This window comes from Bidens hawaiensis, unplaced genomic scaffold (genome assembly GCF_021521415.1).
Source record: "Bidens hawaiensis isolate Kalapana, Puna unplaced genomic scaffold, B.hawaiensis_p1.1 tig00012467_1, whole genome shotgun sequence".
Lineage (NCBI taxonomy): Eukaryota > Viridiplantae > Streptophyta > Magnoliopsida > Asterales > Asteraceae > Bidens > Bidens hawaiensis.
The window spans coordinates 158,353-176,448 of NW_027492017.1; the positions used below are offsets into that span (position 1 = coordinate 158,353).

The following is an 18,096-nucleotide window of genomic DNA, read 5'->3' on the forward strand; positions in this document are numbered from 1 at the left end:
TTTTTTCCTCTCTCTTCATAAATGAACTCGGAAACACATCGTTAGGATTTGGACCATGATTTAATGGGAATTTTCATAGTAGTAAGTTTCCTTCTTGATGATGTTTCTGGGTGAGTCAAGTCTAGAGCGTTAAAATCAGTATTGACGATTGGCATCCCGTCTCAGAATAACTCACTCGGGTATTAGGGTAGTTCCAAGTGTACGTTGTTAAAAAAAGCAAAAAACTAAAAACAAAGGTGTGCCATACTGCCATGTCTATTTTAAGGCTTTGATGTGTACCTAAGAGTGTGACTATAAATAGTGTCTGGTACAAAGGCGTCAAATGTGCACAAATGTATCTCTTTATCATACTCGTGGAAATGGGCGTACTTGGATGAGTGTGAGTGAGTGTGAATGGTTTTTTAAATGAAATATTATTATATCAAATAAATATATTATTGGTTGATAATTCCATACTAGTTGTCACACTCACAAAAAAGTTGCCCACTCACCCACACAGTGACATCACATCTACTTACTCTGGTTGAGATCACCTATGACTTGTTAAAAAAAAGATTCAAGAAAAGTGTTCACTTAACCATAAGAAACTATCAAGCTGATACTTCATTTGGTGAACTAAAAATTCCTTTGTAAAACATTTAGCAAGAGCAATTCTCACTTTAATGGGTGGTAAGGTTATTAGGGTGTTAAATAGGAGGTCAGGGGTTCAAAACCCACATCGTACAAAAATTTCGTCATTTAAAAAACATTTAGCAAGAACATCCCTATAAATCATTACAAATCTTTACAAATTGAAGAGATTTGGAAGGAAATGATTAACACATAAAATCTTTCATTTTCTTTTAAACTCAGAGACACAGTTAATTAAAATTTTCCATTCCACTCTTTTTTTTTCTCTTTTCTTAATTATTTTTTCATTTTTTTTCTTTCGTTTATTAAACTCGGAAGGCAAAGCATGTGGGACTATTACATGAGGCATGCTCCTTTCAATAAACCAAAAACCTATTATTTTGTTCCCATATTATTCCATATTGAAATCTTGAAAAGGTAGGAAAGGGCCGGCATGACCTCCCCAATTATTTATTGAAAGGAAATCCCACCTAACCCACCCCCTCCTCAATGATTTATTAACCATTTAACCCAAGCCAAATTATCAGTTATCACTTTCTGCATGCATGTATTTTTTACTCTTTAGGAAGAAGTTATTTATTTTATATTTGAACTTTGTACTTTGTATTTTGAAATATGATGGGTTCACCATATCAACAAAATAACCCCACCCCTTGCTTTGCTATCTTGATATTTGAAATTATATCTAATGTAAAAAGTGCAAGAAAATATTAGCTCCGTCTAGATAATCGATAATCCCAAAACAACATGGTGTGGTAATAAGTTGTCTCCTCTCTATCTTAGAGGTGAGTTGGGTTTAAATCCTTGAAAGTGTACATATAGATGGTATACATAATACATTTATTGTTAGTTTGTCATTAAAAAGAAAGAAACAGATAATCTATAATGGAGTTATGTTTTCCAAGAGGTAAGTACCAAGTGTGGAGATGTGTTAGATGTATTATAATGGTGAAAATTAAGGACCAAGATGTGATAGAAAGATAAAAAATAAAAATTCCATCCAGATAATCTGTAATCTTGAAACGATATGGTATGGTAGTAAGCTGTCTCTTTTCTATATCTTAGATGTGGGGGGTTCAAATACTTCAAGGTGTAGTATAGATGGTTTATATGTGTAGAAAATAATGGACGAAATGAAATTATTTCTAAAAAATTTCATAATTAAAAGAAATGTAATTAATGATTTATAAGAAATTTCCCATAAGTATACTAACACTATAGATTTCCAAATTAAGATGCTCAAATTATCATATATTCATATGTCACAATGTCACATCCAATTTGGATGGAAGCAAAAAAGCCGACAATAGAAAATAATGGACGAAAAAGAAAGAAAAGAAAGGTAATAAATTCTTTTGTCTTGTTTTCGACTTAAAAGTTAGGAAGATATTTTCTTTTCACAATCATTTAAAAAAAAATTCTTGCAACATTTCTAAAAAGAAATGAACATTACCGGTTACAAACTGGTTAACAAACCAAAAACGGGTCAAAAGTTTTAATGTAACACAGTTTCAAACCCGGATAAAGGTGAGGATTAAGGATTATAAAAATGAAATTTGTATAAAGTGCCCTTTGACTATTTTTTTAAGCGCTTCAGGCTTCTAAGATGGTTGAGCCACCCCTACTCTTAAGGTCCTAACAAAATGACATTTGACCAATTAGTCTCCGCCACAACATGCGGTAGTTTAAATAATGTTTGGACAAGTTATGTTAACTGGTTGAAGGTTAAGGGACTAGTTTGTGTCAAGTCAGAAACTTGGTTTGTTAGTTACCGTTGGTTTGTATAAATTGAGGAAGCACTCAAACTAGGGTTTAAGTTTATAGAATTCTTTTTCAATTTCTTACTATAATTGTTTCGATTATCAATTATTGTTATTACGACTGAAGTTCTTGTGATACCCGTCCTTAATTTTGATTCAATTACGTTTAATTTCATAACAATATGCATCTTTTCGAGTGTTCAGGTTTTAACTTAGCGTAGTTAACTACTATGACAAAATACCAATATACTAGATGTATATTGAAATCATAATAATGGGATTGTCAACAAGAAACAATGCAATGTTTCAATATTTAGTTGTTGTCGATATCATATGACAATTTGTTTTCGTTGCGGTAACTAAAAGTTAATAAAGTAAAGGAAACTGGGAACTCAAGCAGACAAAGACAAAGGTTAAAAATATGTGAAACAACATATTTTCGCATATAATAAAATTCTCCTTAGCATAACCAAACCTAAAAGGGACATAAACCTATGTTGATTCTAACAAAAGATAAATTGGATTATTAGGTTACACTGCTCAATACATTCTTTTTTAACCATCAAGATCTTCGCTAGCAACTAAGCTCTACCAACTATCGATATCAATGATTGTTTGATCAAGTAAATGATAAAAGTGTTTAATCGATGAGTTCTCACTTATTGAATTCATAAATTAATGGAAAGCTAGTTAGAGTTATCTCTCGCTAGGCTTTACTTTTAAAGTTTATTATGCTGTTACTTTTGGTGTTATTGGATTAACTTTGATGATCTAATAAATATTATTAGTTATTAACAAGTTAGGAGATGCGAGGGTGCTGACTCGTTTAATAATATAATTTCTTGTTTTGTCGGTTGGGCCGTATTGGGCCATTTTTTTAATTAGTTGAGTTCAGAGGCGGACCTACTGTGTGGATAAGGGGGGCGGCCGTCCACCTTAAAATTTTATCTTTATTAAGTATATATGTGATTTATTTCAACCGCCCCCATGAAATTTTGACACCGCCCCCATTAGCGGAACTACTAAAAGGATCTGAGTGAAAAAAGAAAAAAAAACTTATAAATTTTAGTGTTCAAAGGTATGGCAATGGCTTGAGGAATGAGGTATAACAGTAAAACAAAACGAAGAAGAAGAAGAATGAGATTGAAAATTGAAGAGAGAGAAAGATGGAGTTAATGCTTATTACTTTGACTTTTACTTTTAGACTTTTTACTTTTTTTCATTTAATAATGCTTATTTCCTGTACAAAAGTATAGAGTAAACAAAAAACACACTCCTCTATTTTATGTGGGCCTTTCAAATTAAATAAAAATAATAATTTATGAAATTTACACTATACATATTATAAAGTTTGAAACTTATTATTCTCTTTTAATTTTATTTTTATTTATTTATAATTCAATAACGATAATTTAATTTTGGTTTTAGTTATACCTTACTAAATTTATTCTTTGTTTCTTTAAATAAATTTTACAATTTATATAAATTTGTTAATACATTTCCATTATTTCATATGAAAAAATATCATTTAAAAAGCCTAAAATCGATTATTAATGGTTCAGCTAACCATTTTAATTGTTTATTATAAACACTTCAATCATTTTATAAACTAAGCTCAATAATCATTTAACTATTTAAACAAATAAATATTTAACCCATATGGTTTGATGTGTATTTGTTAACTAAGAGCATTCTCAACTCATTTTCTAAAGTTGTTAAACCCATATAATTTAGGGTAAATTTTAAGAAAATTAACAAAATCACTTCTCCAAATTCATTCCCTATTATATGGATGAGCTATATGGCAACTAAAGTAAATCCCTAAATATAGGGACTCATTTTTTATCCATACCATATAATATGTCACATATCTCCCAATCATCATTTACTATATAACAAGACAAAAGAGAAAAAAAATAACAAAGAAATAATTTATGGATATGAATAGGGTATAGAATATGGAAAATTTTTGAAAAATGATAGATAAATTTATAAAATGGTGTTTTTTCTATAATGCAATTAATAGCTTTTAAAATATTAGAGTATTATACTGATATTGTATTTCTTTATTTGATAACTAATGACGGATGATATAATATTACCATGTACTTGATATTTAACTTAGTGTTTTTAAATTTTTTTTTTTGCCTAACCCGCCCCGACCTGATATTTTCTCACCATTAAGCATAACAATCAGCTTCTAAAAAATTTCGGCCCCCCCCCCCTAAAAAGAATTTCTAGGTCTGCAATTTAGTTAAAGATATGGGATTGGGACTTAGGAAGTTGGGAGTTATGCAATGGGCTTGGCATTTTTTTAATTAAACTTGGATTAAACCTTGGGCTCTACTTGGATTAAACCTATTGGGCTTGAAATGATCCAGTTGCCTGAGCTTGAAATTGATCCAGCAATCCCTAAATTTTTTATTATGAAACAAAATATAGCATTTACATCGATACAGAAGACAAACGGGTAACAAGTTACATTATAAACTCTTTTTGAATTGCGAACCCCAAAATCAATTGGTACAACCAATTATATAGTTTTTTGAAAGGCTCTAAACTATTTTCAAAGTTATAACTGCTACATAACAATCGACGTCAAAAATCGATTGATACAATTTTCATATCACGGCATACTACAAAGTTAATGGATAACAAATGAAAAGGGCAACTTGTGAAGTTGTCCTCTTAGAAATACCATTAAAGTTGTTACTTTTATATACTTTTTCAAACTTATTGTCGATACATAATTGGCTAAGCATATTATTCGAATAAATATAGAACCAAAATGGATGGTTTTGTGTCCATTACTAGTTATTCCTCCTAAGTTGAGTCCATTCTATAATATAAATGAGGATAAACTAGTGACCTCGGATATTAATGAAATCTATAGAAGGCGAATAGAACACGTTGAGCCAAATCTTCTCCATGTAAAACCTGCTTGATTTAGATCAGGGAAAGTGTGTGGTTTTATGAAACCATGTGTTATGGCTCGAATCCGTAGTCAATCTTATTTTCGATAGACAACTGAATCTGATTTTTCCCATTCTATTCATATATGTAATAGTGCGAAAAGAAGGTCCCGCCCCAAGTTGTTCAAGAATAGTGTCATTGAGTTTATCAACCCTTTGTCTTAGGATTAGTTAGTTCTATTTCTCGATTGGGGGAGGGGGGGAGGAAAGGGATATAACTCAGCGGTAGAGTGTCACATTGACGTGGTGGAAGTCATCAGTTCGAGCTTGATTATCCCTAAACCCAATGTGAGTTTTTATTTTGATTTTCTACCATGCCGTGATTGAATGAGAATGGATAAGAGGCCCGTGGGATTGGCATGAGGGGGCAGGGATGACTATATTTCTGGGAGCAAACTTCATGCGAATATGAAGCGCATGGATACAAATTAGGTATTGGAATGAAAGACAATTCTGAATCCACTTTGTCGTCTATAAATAAAGAAGCCATGAGTAATGCAACTACGAATCTCATGGAGAGTTCGATCCTGGCAAAGGATGAACGTTGGTAGCATACTTAACACATGTAAGTCGGGTGGGAAGTGGTCACCACTTTATAAGTTGACTCCTCAACTTGGTAAATAAACTTCAGCCTACAAACTTGTCATTTCTATGTTGGCCCCTCAATTTAGTAATTGTACTTTTGTTTTATTTAAACATTTGTAAATAAACTTTGACTTTATACTTTTTACACCAAAATTTCACGCATTTACCAGTTGGCCCCTAAAATTTGGTAACATAAGCTTTTGTTACAAAACTTTTAACCACTCATATAAGATTTTACACTTTTACGATATAACTTCTTGACTTTCCACTTTAGCCACAAAACTTTAGAAACTTTTAGAGTTTAAACTTTTGCCATCAAATGGTTACCATAATGCACCGAACCGGTACCGGCCAAGTTCACGCCATGCCCCCATTGCAAGGTGTGGTAGCTTTTTAACGTGCTCCGCTTCAACGCACATGTAGAAATATGTGTTCATGTTAAAATGTAGAGTCTAATTGGCGGGGCATGAAAAGTCAAGTAAACGTGATATAATTTGGTAATGGTTTTTAAAATAAAAAAATGATCAAAGATATTTCTTTGAGATTTACAAATAAAGATAGATAAATATGCATGGGAGAGAAAGCAACTTCTAAGGTCAGATATCTTGCCTTCGATATTCAAGACTCATTATACTTAAAACACATATACTAGTTATCATTTTCTCTAGTCACAGAGAACGTGTTAACTTTCCCACCATTAACTTTTGCATCTCTTTCAGTTTGCGAGTCAATATCCCTATCGTTGGCTCACGAATATTCTTGGTCACTTTCGAGTTTCGACCATAAGATTTTTTAGCGTGTTTTGTTTGATAAATAACGAAACATAACCCGTACGTGGTGTTCAGTTTTTGAAAATCGAAACGTAGATTAAAAAAACACCCTGTGACAATATATCAGTTTTGATCAGAATATGCAACACTCCAACTTAATTAGAATATAATTATAAACCCAACAATCTAAAATAAAATAAAATTACTAAATTTTCTTCAAGTTTCTTTGCATTCTCGCTGGTCTATATATGAGCAAGTTATTCGAGTTATCGTCCCATAAATATCGTAACGAAACTTCCAACCCCGTGCTATAACATCCTAGGTCAAATCCAACATTAGATGTGGACATGAGCAATTCTTGGTTCATAAAAAATGTCCCGCCCCTTAAAGTAACAATGCGTTTTGGGCTTAACGCTAGTGGACGAGATGAGATCTCCACAACTAAGCGTGCTCGGATAGGAGAAGTATCAGAATGCGTGACCTCTTGGGAAGTCTTCACTTGGGCAACTAAAAACAAATTTGCAAGCCCTTCGTGGGCAAAGCGGACAATATTCGCAGTAGGAGAGGTCGGATGTTACAAGACCTCAGTCTATCGCCCATTCACCCCTTCCAAGCACGCATCAGCTCCATGAGCAAACACCTCCAACCTAGCCCTTTCAACGGACGGGTCCATGTTGAAGATGTCTATGTCCTCAGGGACGAAGCATAGTGAGGGCTAGCCCCCCCCCCCCCCCTTTGGTGCAATAGTGTAAATTTAGCCGTTTTTAAATTTTTATACGTAGTGTAAATCTACCCGTTTTCGACCAAAAACTTGAGCCTGCCCCCCTCTTTTATGAATTTTTTTAAATTCATTTTGAGTCCCCCCCCCTGCGCGGCGTTCTTGTCCAAGCTTCACCACTGTATATCCTCAGATTCCTTAACAGAAAAAAGCCAAAAATGAAAGACCTCGTCAACGGTCTATAATCCAAGTTGCAGTTTCCGGGCAATTGCTAGGTAGTTTCTCCGAACAATAATAAGGGGACAAGTCATATAACATGGCCTTATAAGATCTCTACTATTCCAACATTCAATCACCCAAAATCATCAAGAAAAAAGAGAGAGAGAGAGTGACCATGTATATTTTACAAACAATACTAGCACTAATTGTAATTTCAAATTTGGTGCTAGCAAGTGCTCAAAATGTGTCGCAATGTGCACGTTCATGTGGCAAGATAGAGATTCCTTACCCGTTTGGTTTAGGGGAAGAGTGCTACTACAGCCCACAGTTCAATGTAACATGTGACCTATCACTTGATCCGCCTAAGCCTTTCTATGGCGATAATATTGCTATTAAAGATATATCACTGAGCACGGGTGAGATAGAAATTATGATGTTTGTAGCACATGATTGCTACAATAGCTCCGGAAAAGATACAGGCAACCCTGCATCTTTAACTTTAAGGTCTTTCCGAATCTCGACCAAGAACAGATTTGTTGCAATAGGGTGTGACACGTATGCCTATATTAGCGGATCAAGGGGGAATGAGTCTGATGGAACGGGATGCATTTCTATATGTGATAGCAACCGCGGAGTCACAAACGGATCTTGCTCTGGAGTAGGGTGTTGCGAAGTAGCAATCCCGAAAGGAATGAGTTCTTTTAGTTTGAGCTTAGATAGCTACGATAACCATAGCGAAATATTAGACTTCAATCCTTGTAGCTACGCTTTCGTTGTTAACAAAGAGAAGTACAGCTTCTCCTCAAGCAATCTGCTTGATTTTAAAAAAGTGGACGAGATGCCTATGTTACTTGATTGGGCGGTTGGAAACTCGAGTTGTGGCGTAGCAAGCAATGACACTGAAAGTTTCCAATGCAGGGGAAAAAGTAAATGTGTTGATCAGAATTATATCGATACTGGTTATCGTTGTAGTTGCCTTGACGGTTATGATGGCAATCCTTATATTGTTGATGGCTGCAAGGGTAAGTGTTTGCTCCATATGTTTTGTAAATCCATATTGCACAAGTTTTTCCCCTAATGAAGTGATTGAAACTTTGCTATGATACAGATATTAATGAGTGTGATCATCCAGAACATGACTGTCTACATATATGTAACAATAATGAAGGAGGATACAAGTGTGACTGTCGAAAAGGTTACTCCGGGGATGGCAAGAAAGATGGATCAGGTTGCACTTTAGATCAATCACTCGTTACAACAATTACCATATGTAAGTAGCTAGATTACACTTCTATACACTATATTATAAGAGTTTTACAAGTTTTTATTCATATCGATCTATAACACTTGATGCATTCACTTTAAGTAATAATATTTTTAAAGGGTAAAATTGTCTTTTGAAACCATTAAAAATTAGTATACTTTATTTAATAATGCATATTTAATTCACTACATTTTTAATGTAACCATACTAATCATATTATTATTATCTAAATAATAATACCTATTTATAACCTGTGTTTAAAGCAAGTCGGGTTAGATTTAACTCTTACAAACCCCACCACGAAGCCCATGCCACCGACTAGTATTCTATTACAAACTAACATTGTCCTAGATATACACTAATTTATACTTCTAATTGTATACAGGTACATTAGCCGCTATAATATTTCTGTTTATGCTGGTTACTTGGGTGTATTTGGGGTTCAAGAAGCACAAAAGTATGAAACTTAGAGAAAAATTCTTTAGGCAAAATGGTGGAATAATGCTGCAACAACGAAATAATCGGGATAGGGGTTCTCATGACCAGGCAAAAGTCGTCACCGCAGAAGAGCTTAAGAGGGCAACCAACAACTATGATGACAGCAGGATTATAGGCAAGGGTGGCTATGGCACTGTTTATAAAGGAGTTCTATCTAATGATAGAGTAGTTGCCATAAAGAAGTCGAAATTACCAGATCAAACCGACACACAGATAGAGCAATTTATCAATGAAGTTATTATTCTTTCGCAAATTAATCATAGAAATGTGGTGAAGTTGATTGGGTGTTGTTTGGAAACCGAAGTGCCGTTATTGGTTTATGAGTTCATTCCAAATGGTACACTGTCTGATCACATCCATGACGAAAGCAAGTCGTTGGCTGTTACTTGGGACATCCGAATAAGAATAGCAACGGAGACCGCTGGCGCACTTTCATATTTACACTCTGAAGCATCGGTCCCAATTATTCATCGAGACGTCAAGCCAATGAATATACTATTGGATGATAGTTACGTAGCGAAAGTAGCGGATTTTGGAGCATCTAGGCTAATCCCGATGGATCAGATTGAGTTGGCCACGATAGTGCAAGGAACGCTAGGTTTTTGGATCCTGAATACTTGCGCACAAGTCAGCTAACTGATAAGAGTGACGTTTATAGTTTTGGAGTAGTGCTGGTCGAACTATTAACCGGAAAGAAGGTTCTTAACTTTGATAGGCCAGAGAAAGAAAGGAATTTAGCCATGCATTTTATATCTTCGCTAAAAGAAGGGGGACTATTACAAGTTCTTGACGAGCGTTTGCATTTAAACGAAGTTCCTAATGAAATCATCCAAGTTTCGAGACTTGCTGAAAGATGCCTACGCCTTAACGGAGACGAAAGGCCTACCATGAAGGAAGTGGCAATAGAGCTTGAAGGAATAATGTCATCAATGACACACAAGCATCCGTGGGTCAAAAGTACTTCAAACGAAGAGGAAACCGAGTGTTTGCTTAGAAAACCAATGGATGACTACGGATATACAGATGGGGCAAACACAAGCTCAAATACTTTTGATAGCATGAGTAAGCATACTGTATTACCAATTGCTAGTGGTAGGTAAGGTAAAGAATTGTATGTTTGGTTTGTGTAGCATTTAGTAAAGATCAGAGGTAGCATGTTTTGCTTATCTCCTTGTAAACTTTTTGGATTTTGATGTTTGTAATGTTTATTCTGTTAATTGTTTATAAATTTGTAATTTCCATTTTCGGATTTCCAACGGGTAAGTTGTTTGTCTAGCTGGTTTGAATAACACAAACAATCTCAAAGTTGAAATAAAGTCAAAGTCAATTATGGTTCATTGCTAAAGTCAAAATAATCAAATTGCAAGTTAGTTAAGAGTTTGTGGTGCTAATTGTAAGTTGGCTAAACGACGAGGGACCATAGTTGCTAATTGTAAACATAGTTTGTTAATTGTTTGATAGCATAGAGATTAGTACATAATTACATATAGACGCTGTAATACAATCCCGGTTGACAAGTAGTCGGTTTTAATCGGTATTCAATTTCCGCTTAAACCCTAACTGAAGACAATTCTAATAGAGCGGAGTAACGAAATCAGTTTATCAGTTGTAATAACTGTCTGTATTAGTATTGATATTTGTTTAAGATGTCAGATGTTTTAATTTATCAAATTACGGTTCTTAACTTTGTAATTGGGCATCTAATCCTTCTCGAATTGGATTACAATCCGTCAATTCCATCATCTATTTACTTTGATTTTCTGGCTTCTATCATTTTTCAGTTTAAAACAATCTCATTACCTTGATCAGCAACCTTTGTTCTTGATGACAAGCAACCACCTCACATTAGTGTTCCAAGTCTTTTCTTGATTAGCATTATTAGCCTCTTAAACAACAAATATATGTTATTAAAGGCCTAACAACATGACACTTTATTTTTCAAAAATTTCTTTTCTTTATTCAATATGTTCTTTACTTTTTCCTCTTGTTTGTTTTTCACATTTTTTGTTTCTTGGGCTCCTTTGTTTTTCACATTTTTTGTTTCTTGGGCAAAAGTAAAATTGCACTAATTTTGACGTTATTTTACTAATCTCGTGAAAATAACGTTAAAAATGACAGAAGGTTAATCAGGCATCATGTGGTGGCGTTGATAGCCGAAAGACAAGGGCACATGCACCGATCAGCCGGTGTCCCGATGATTGAGTGCTATGTGTCTTATGTCCAAGGCTTGATGCAAAACTACTATCGAGCCGGGGGTCTCACCGGAAGCAGCCTCTCTATCCCTATGGGATAGAGGTAAGGCTGTCTACATCTTACCCTCCTCAGACCCTACCATAGCATTGCTATTGGTGGGATATACTGAGTACGATGATGATGATGATGATGATGCTCCTTTGATTATTGAGTTCAATATGTACATTGAGCATGCTTGGTTATTCATAAAAGAGGAATATATATATATATATATATATATATATATATATATGAGTTCAAATAAAAAGAAAGAGTTTCCTAGGAATGGTAAGAACCAATAGATTTTTAACATGTGACATTACAACATATGATGAAAGAACAAATATAGGAAACGATGTCGGTTATAATGGTAAAAGAGTAATTCTAAGAAACTATGACGGTTTTTGATAATTTTAAATCTTAACCATTGATTAACATGATCCAATGGCTATGATTTATTCCCAGTCTTCCTAGGAAACTACTTATTTTTAGGATAACCCTCCCCTATATATATATATATATATATATATATATAAATTGTGTGTAATTCTTTTGATTGATCTTTCCCAATATTGAAAGATTAACAAATTGGTAAATATCATCTACAATTGATTAATAAATAACATATAGCACATAGCCTACACCTTAGCTTAAGCACGTCCGAGTTTTAATAAGGCGTGTTAACATTACCCTGTTTAAGGTTATTTCACTTATCGATGCTAAATTACTAAGCAATAAGTTTAGAAATAAATGGAAACAAAAATAGAGACACGAGCTAGGACTCTCACAGCCAACTTCGAAAGCAAAAAGCCGCAACCATGGTAAACAGACAGCAACGACAAAAGAAAAAAATAAACACAGCCTATAATCTATATGTATGTGCAATGTGTCCCCATGGTAGCATGAGAAAGTGAAGAAATGAAAAATAATGTCATGTTAGGGGACGACCGAGTCGCAGAGAGATACATGAAGAGATAGACAAAGAGAGTGCTTGAACCCGAAAGCTCATTAGGATAATTACAAAGAAAACATATATACAAACCAAACAATAATTACAATTGATCCGTCAACCAATATATTTTATATACTAATTACAAAAATTGTAAATGTTTGTAGGCATTCAAAGTAATTACTTCTCATATCTCCATTCTTTTTCTTCCATGTATTGCTCCAAGAATTTCGAAACAGATTCACAGTCTGCTTCAGGAATCTTCTTTGCCTGCGAGTTAGCGCGTCAAATAAGTATATTTTCGCATCAACTATTCTACCAGCACCAAAACTAGGAGTCAAGAGCTTAAAACTACAAGAAATTGCTGATGTCAGATGACCTACGAAAAGAAAATATGGCAGCCCGGAGAGTGTCTGCATCCCTGAACCCGCTCTATGAGCACCTACTTGAAAGTAGAGTCCAATAAACGAGTCGTGTTTGCATGTTCGCGGGCTGGCACAGACACGACCCATTTGACCCAAAAAAATTAATTTCGCCTTTTTTACATGCCAATACTTTGAAATTCTAAATTTACATATTGCTATTTATTTTTTAAAAACAGTTATGTTTAAACAATGCCGGTTTATTTTTAATATTGTAAGTTTTGACATAAAAAGTGCCCAAATAGGTTAAAGTTGTTATATATAAAAACACATTTAAGAAACTAGAAACTAAAACAAACGAGTTAAACGAATCAACTCGTGAATCCGCCATGTTGGCACAAGCACGAAACGTCCGTTTAGCTAAATGAAGTAATTATTATCTTTCATGCCCCGTTTTTTTTTTCCCACGGGGGCAAAGCATATGATTTACTAGACAAAGCATAAGGCATATAAGTCCATGGTATTAACATGATAAAGGAACAAACTTTGAAACTAATCATCAGAAAAACAAATAGAAGAGCCTTTTACCTTCGAAATCTCCCGTCACTTTATCACCGTACAAAAACATGTTTCATGTTGACTGCTCTTTGTCCTGAACCAAAGTATCATTCTTGAGTTGAGTCAACGGTGAACTAGTATAAAAAATATCACATAAAACACAAATTATGTACATAAGAAGTCAAGATTATACCATGATTGTGTATGAAAGCTTAATTAGCAAAGTGAACTGCTGATTGAAAATTCATATTTCACCTTCATTCAAACCGATAAAAAGCTACCTTAACGTTTAAATTTCATCCTCTTGGCCTTTATGGTTGCTAATGCTACCATTGTTCGTGCCTCCGGCTCGATCCCCTTTGATATCATCTCATCAACAAGTGTTTCAGCCTCCTGCTTATGTCCCATAGAGCAATAACCGCATACAAGAGCAGTATACGTCACAGTATTTGGTTGAAGACCTTTTTCAACCATTTCATCAAACAAAGTAACCGCATCCTTTAGGTTTTCCAATTTACAATGTTTGTCAATCAAAACCGTGTAACAATAAACATCACGAGCTAATCCCGCTTCTTCAATTTCACTTGAAAGTTTCAACACGTCATCGTGTCTCCTCGTTCCATGAAGCAAAACCGTATAGGTAACAATATCAAGTTGAACACCTCTATCTTTCATGTCATTGAATAGATCGTAAGCTTCCTTTAAACAATTCACCCTGCAATAACCGTTTAACATCATCGTGTACGTAACCGCATCCGGCGTAAGTCCTTTCTGAATCATTTTATCAAAAACCCGTCTGCCCATTCTCATGTCTCCAACACGTGAACACAATGATACGAGTTCACTGTACATTATCTTATAAGAACCGTCATCTGATGCATCAAGTTCTTTATATAATGCAAAGGCCTTTTTAGTATCATCGTCTGCACAAAGACGAGTTAAAAGTTTCATGCACGAAGCCCGTTTATTAACAAGTGTGCGTTCTTTAACGAAAAGATCCCAAGCTTTATTAATATTATTTGTTTCACAGTACCCATTCATCATTGCAGCATAAAGATCCAAACTTTTCGATTCTAAACTATCAAAATAGAGTTCGGCTTCTTCCACCTTACCACCTTTACATAATCCCTCAATAACCAAACTATGTGTAAGAGACGTGGGTTCTAAACCACGGGCTTGCATGTGATCTAAAATCCCGACCGTGTCTTCATAAAGCCCGCATCTTGACAGCCCGCCAGCAAGCACATTGAAAGTGATTAAATCCGGTTTCAATCCATTACTCGTCATCTCCTTAAAAAGATCAAAAGCACTTAACGGATCTTGTTTAAGACAATATCCGTTGATCAAAGTGGTATAATGCATAACATCCGGAATCATTTTCTTACCTTTCATTTCTTGTAGCAAGAACATAGCCTCGTCCATTTTCCCAAGTTTACATAACGCGTCAATCGCGATATTAAACACGACTTCATCAAGAAAGATTCCCGATTTCATATACTCCATAAAATAGTATACAACTTCATCATGCATACCTAAATCACACAAACATTGCAATATCGCACTCACGACCACACAATCGGTTTGAATCCCACTTGCTTCCATTTCCTCATGAAGAGCTAACGCCTTTCGTATGTCTCCGTTATTGCAATGCCCTTGAATTAACGCACAATAACAAAACACATCAGGGGCAATATCGGAACTTTTCATATGAACTAACACATTTTCAGCTTCTTCTACCTTCGACTCTTTAACAAAACGTCTAATAATCGAAGCATAAGCGTAAACACTAACCTCCATGTCCGCCTCACGCAAACTTTTCACAATCTCGTACGCGTAATCCGCTTTTCCGTTCGAACAAAGCCCGTCAATATACGTCCCGTAAGTAAACAAATCACACTCCATTCCAACCTCTCTCATTTCTCGAAACACATCAAACGCTTCCTCCAAACAACCCTTTCGACAAAGCCCCTTAATCCGTATCCCATACGTGTACACATCCGGAACCAATCCTTTCCGCTTCAACTGCTTATAAACCGACTCAAACATATCCAACTTCTCCCAACTAATCAACTGGTTCAACAAATAATTACACCCTCGTGTCGATAACACCAATCCACCCCGTTTCATTTTGTATAGTGTATCTATAGCGTCATTGAATCTTCCAACGGTCGCATAAACCTTAACCAACACATCCACAGCTTTGACCAAATTACTCGTCTTCGGACCGTGTACGGTTTGAACCCGAATCTCGTCAACCAAGGCTTCAAACAAGTCGGATATCGAAAAGCTAAAAGACCCACCATTAGCATCATCAATAACATCCATAAACATATAATACAACTTCATCTCTTTACCATACTCACACAACAACCTAATAACCGCAATGTAGGTAACGACGTCGTGTTTGAAGCCGGATTGGTTTAACCGGGCGATAAACGAGAGTGCACTTCTGGGTTCTTTGGTTAACTTATGTAATGTTTCGGTGACCGTAAATTTGTCGTATTTGGTGGCGGTGTGATCGGATAATGTGAATTGGGGGAAAGATGAAATTGACCTAATTGGGAGGTTAATTGAGTGTAGAATTCGATTACGGAAATGGGTTAGTCTGATTAATGAAGAACACATGTGGGTTTGGGTTGAATTGACGATTGGAACATGAAATTGATGAGTTTGAATTGGTGGTGTGATGATGAATTGGGTAAGAATATGATAACAATCAATCAATTAAGCAACTTGTTTGGCTTTTGGGTTTGATTGGTCGGATGGTTTGGGTTTAATATTATTGGAATTGGGTTTCAACGGCGGCGGTGACGGTGAAGGTTGAAGGCGGTGGTGGTGTGGTCGGAATGCAGGGTTTAAGGGGTTAAGGCGGTGGAGACTATTAATCTAATTACTAAACCTAAAGAAAAAAAATAAAAAAAAATAAAAAATATAATATTATATTTGAAATTGCTAGTTACATAGACACATAGACACAGTTTGGGATGAGCTCGAGATGGTATCGGTATTTATTTGAAAATCTTGATCATGAAAATGGAAAATATTTGGTACTGATATTTCTGGTAAAAATCGGGTGATATCGATAACTGAAAACTTAAACTTGGTATTGATTCAGTACCGGTACAGAAACGTTCATCCTTAAATAAGGCAGTGTGTTTGAAAACCGGTTTTTTGAATTTTACAATGTGTAAACCAGTATGACGGTATAAACCAGTGTTACCGGTAATACTAACGGTTCAGATTATCAACCATTCACCCAATTTATCAGGCTAAAACGTAGCTGTCATTTTTCTGGCGTCTGGTTTAACTTGTGTTACTAGCTGGTATGGTATAAACAGGTTTTATAGCATTGGATAAGAATATTTATGATGGGTTCTTGAAGATTATCCTTGGGAGGTCTTTACTATTAAAACTTATTCGTTTGAAAAAACCACAATGTCAGACACCCTTGTACAAGGGTACGGGTTTTCCTCAGTATGTGCGATGAATTTAAGGATGGTGAGGTGATGAGGTGGGTGAAATTTAAGGAGGGTAAAGATATTAGAGATGATATTGGTGTATTTAAGGATTTATAAGAGTATTATGTGACTTATAACATGACATCTAATGACACCTAAAGACGCACGTAGCATTGAAGATAGTCTATTAGCAGCTGATGTGGTAATTACATGTAGGTACCTTTAGTCTGACTTTGAGTTAGACGGTCCGTTAACTCAATTTTATTTCTTATTAGATCTCATCCTTTAAGTTAGATAAAGTACAATTCTAAACTCTTTTTTTTAATTAGTTTCATCCATTTTTAAAAACTTAAATGAGTCGTGTATACAATATTGTTTTTGCCAAGTGTGACAAATTATCTAAATAACGGTGGTGTTAAACCAATGCACATAGTGAATGAATTTTTAATACGAAAATAGAGTGGTGTTATAAAAATTACATTGTGTTGTTATATGTCAAGTCTAGTCATTATGACATAACTTAAGCCGTTTATGGATACTAAATTTTTTTTACTATGTTATAATTTGTCTTCAAGTTAACAAAAGTAGCATGTAACTTTGTTAACATGGTTCTCAAAAAACAACAAAGTTTCTTTCAACTTCTATTAAAGTGATTTTAAACCAGACAATTTTAAGAAAAGAATTATAACAATGGTGTACTATTGATTTTTAATTGGTTTTATTGTATTACAATTTTACAATACATGTAATTATGTAAATGCAGTAAATGACTAAATGGTTATGCAACTATTTAACTAAATAACAATGCTACATTGCTACCCAATGTCCCAATTTGAGAAACAGTAGGCCCATTGAGCCCATAAACCAAACCTAAGAGATACATACAAGTCATACAACCAACTTAACATTGACTTCACAAAACCAGCTGACAATTTAATGTAGATGACTTCGAATACAAAAAACTAAGACATAAAAACCAACTGAGAACACACTAGCCTACACATGAAATTAGACAAGAAAATCGTAAGCTAGCTAAGCTACGTACGTCTGATATCATTGCTATATAAAGACATGAAAGGTGATAGAGATATCCGAAAACCAAAGAAGATTAGTATTAACGA

The 18,096-nt window shown here is 34.8% G+C and overlaps 1 protein-coding gene and 1 pseudogene across 2 annotated transcripts; one reads left to right on the forward strand and one right to left on the reverse strand.

Moving 5' to 3' along the window:
• The first annotated feature begins 7,620 nt into the window (after positions 1 to 7,620).
• On the forward strand, positions 7,621 to 11,389 carry LOC143541086 (putative wall-associated receptor kinase-like 16; annotated as a pseudogene). Its single transcript, XR_013136696.1, has 3 exons — positions 7,621 to 8,676; positions 8,763 to 8,924; positions 9,304 to 11,389. The product of XR_013136696.1 is annotated as a putative wall-associated receptor kinase-like 16 (transcript).
• A 1,404-nt stretch (positions 11,390 to 12,793) lies between these two features.
• LOC143541087 (uncharacterized) lies at positions 12,794 to 16,142 on the reverse strand. Its single transcript, XM_077033994.1, has 3 exons — positions 13,711 to 16,142; positions 13,548 to 13,611; positions 12,794 to 12,867 (listed from the first exon to the last, which is right to left on the reverse strand). Exon 1 carries the CDS (start codon positions 16,140 to 16,142, stop codon positions 13,800 to 13,802), a length of 2,343 nt encoding a protein of 780 aa, XP_076890109.1. The 3' UTR covers positions 12,794 to 12,867; positions 13,548 to 13,611; positions 13,711 to 13,799.
• Between the last annotated feature and the right edge of the window lie 1,954 nt (positions 16,143 to 18,096).

Coding starts and splice junctions, on each gene's coding strand:
- LOC143541087 (XM_077033994.1), bottom strand. CDS start 16,142: ATGTGTTCTTCATTAATCAGACTAACCCATTTCCGTAATCGAATTCTA.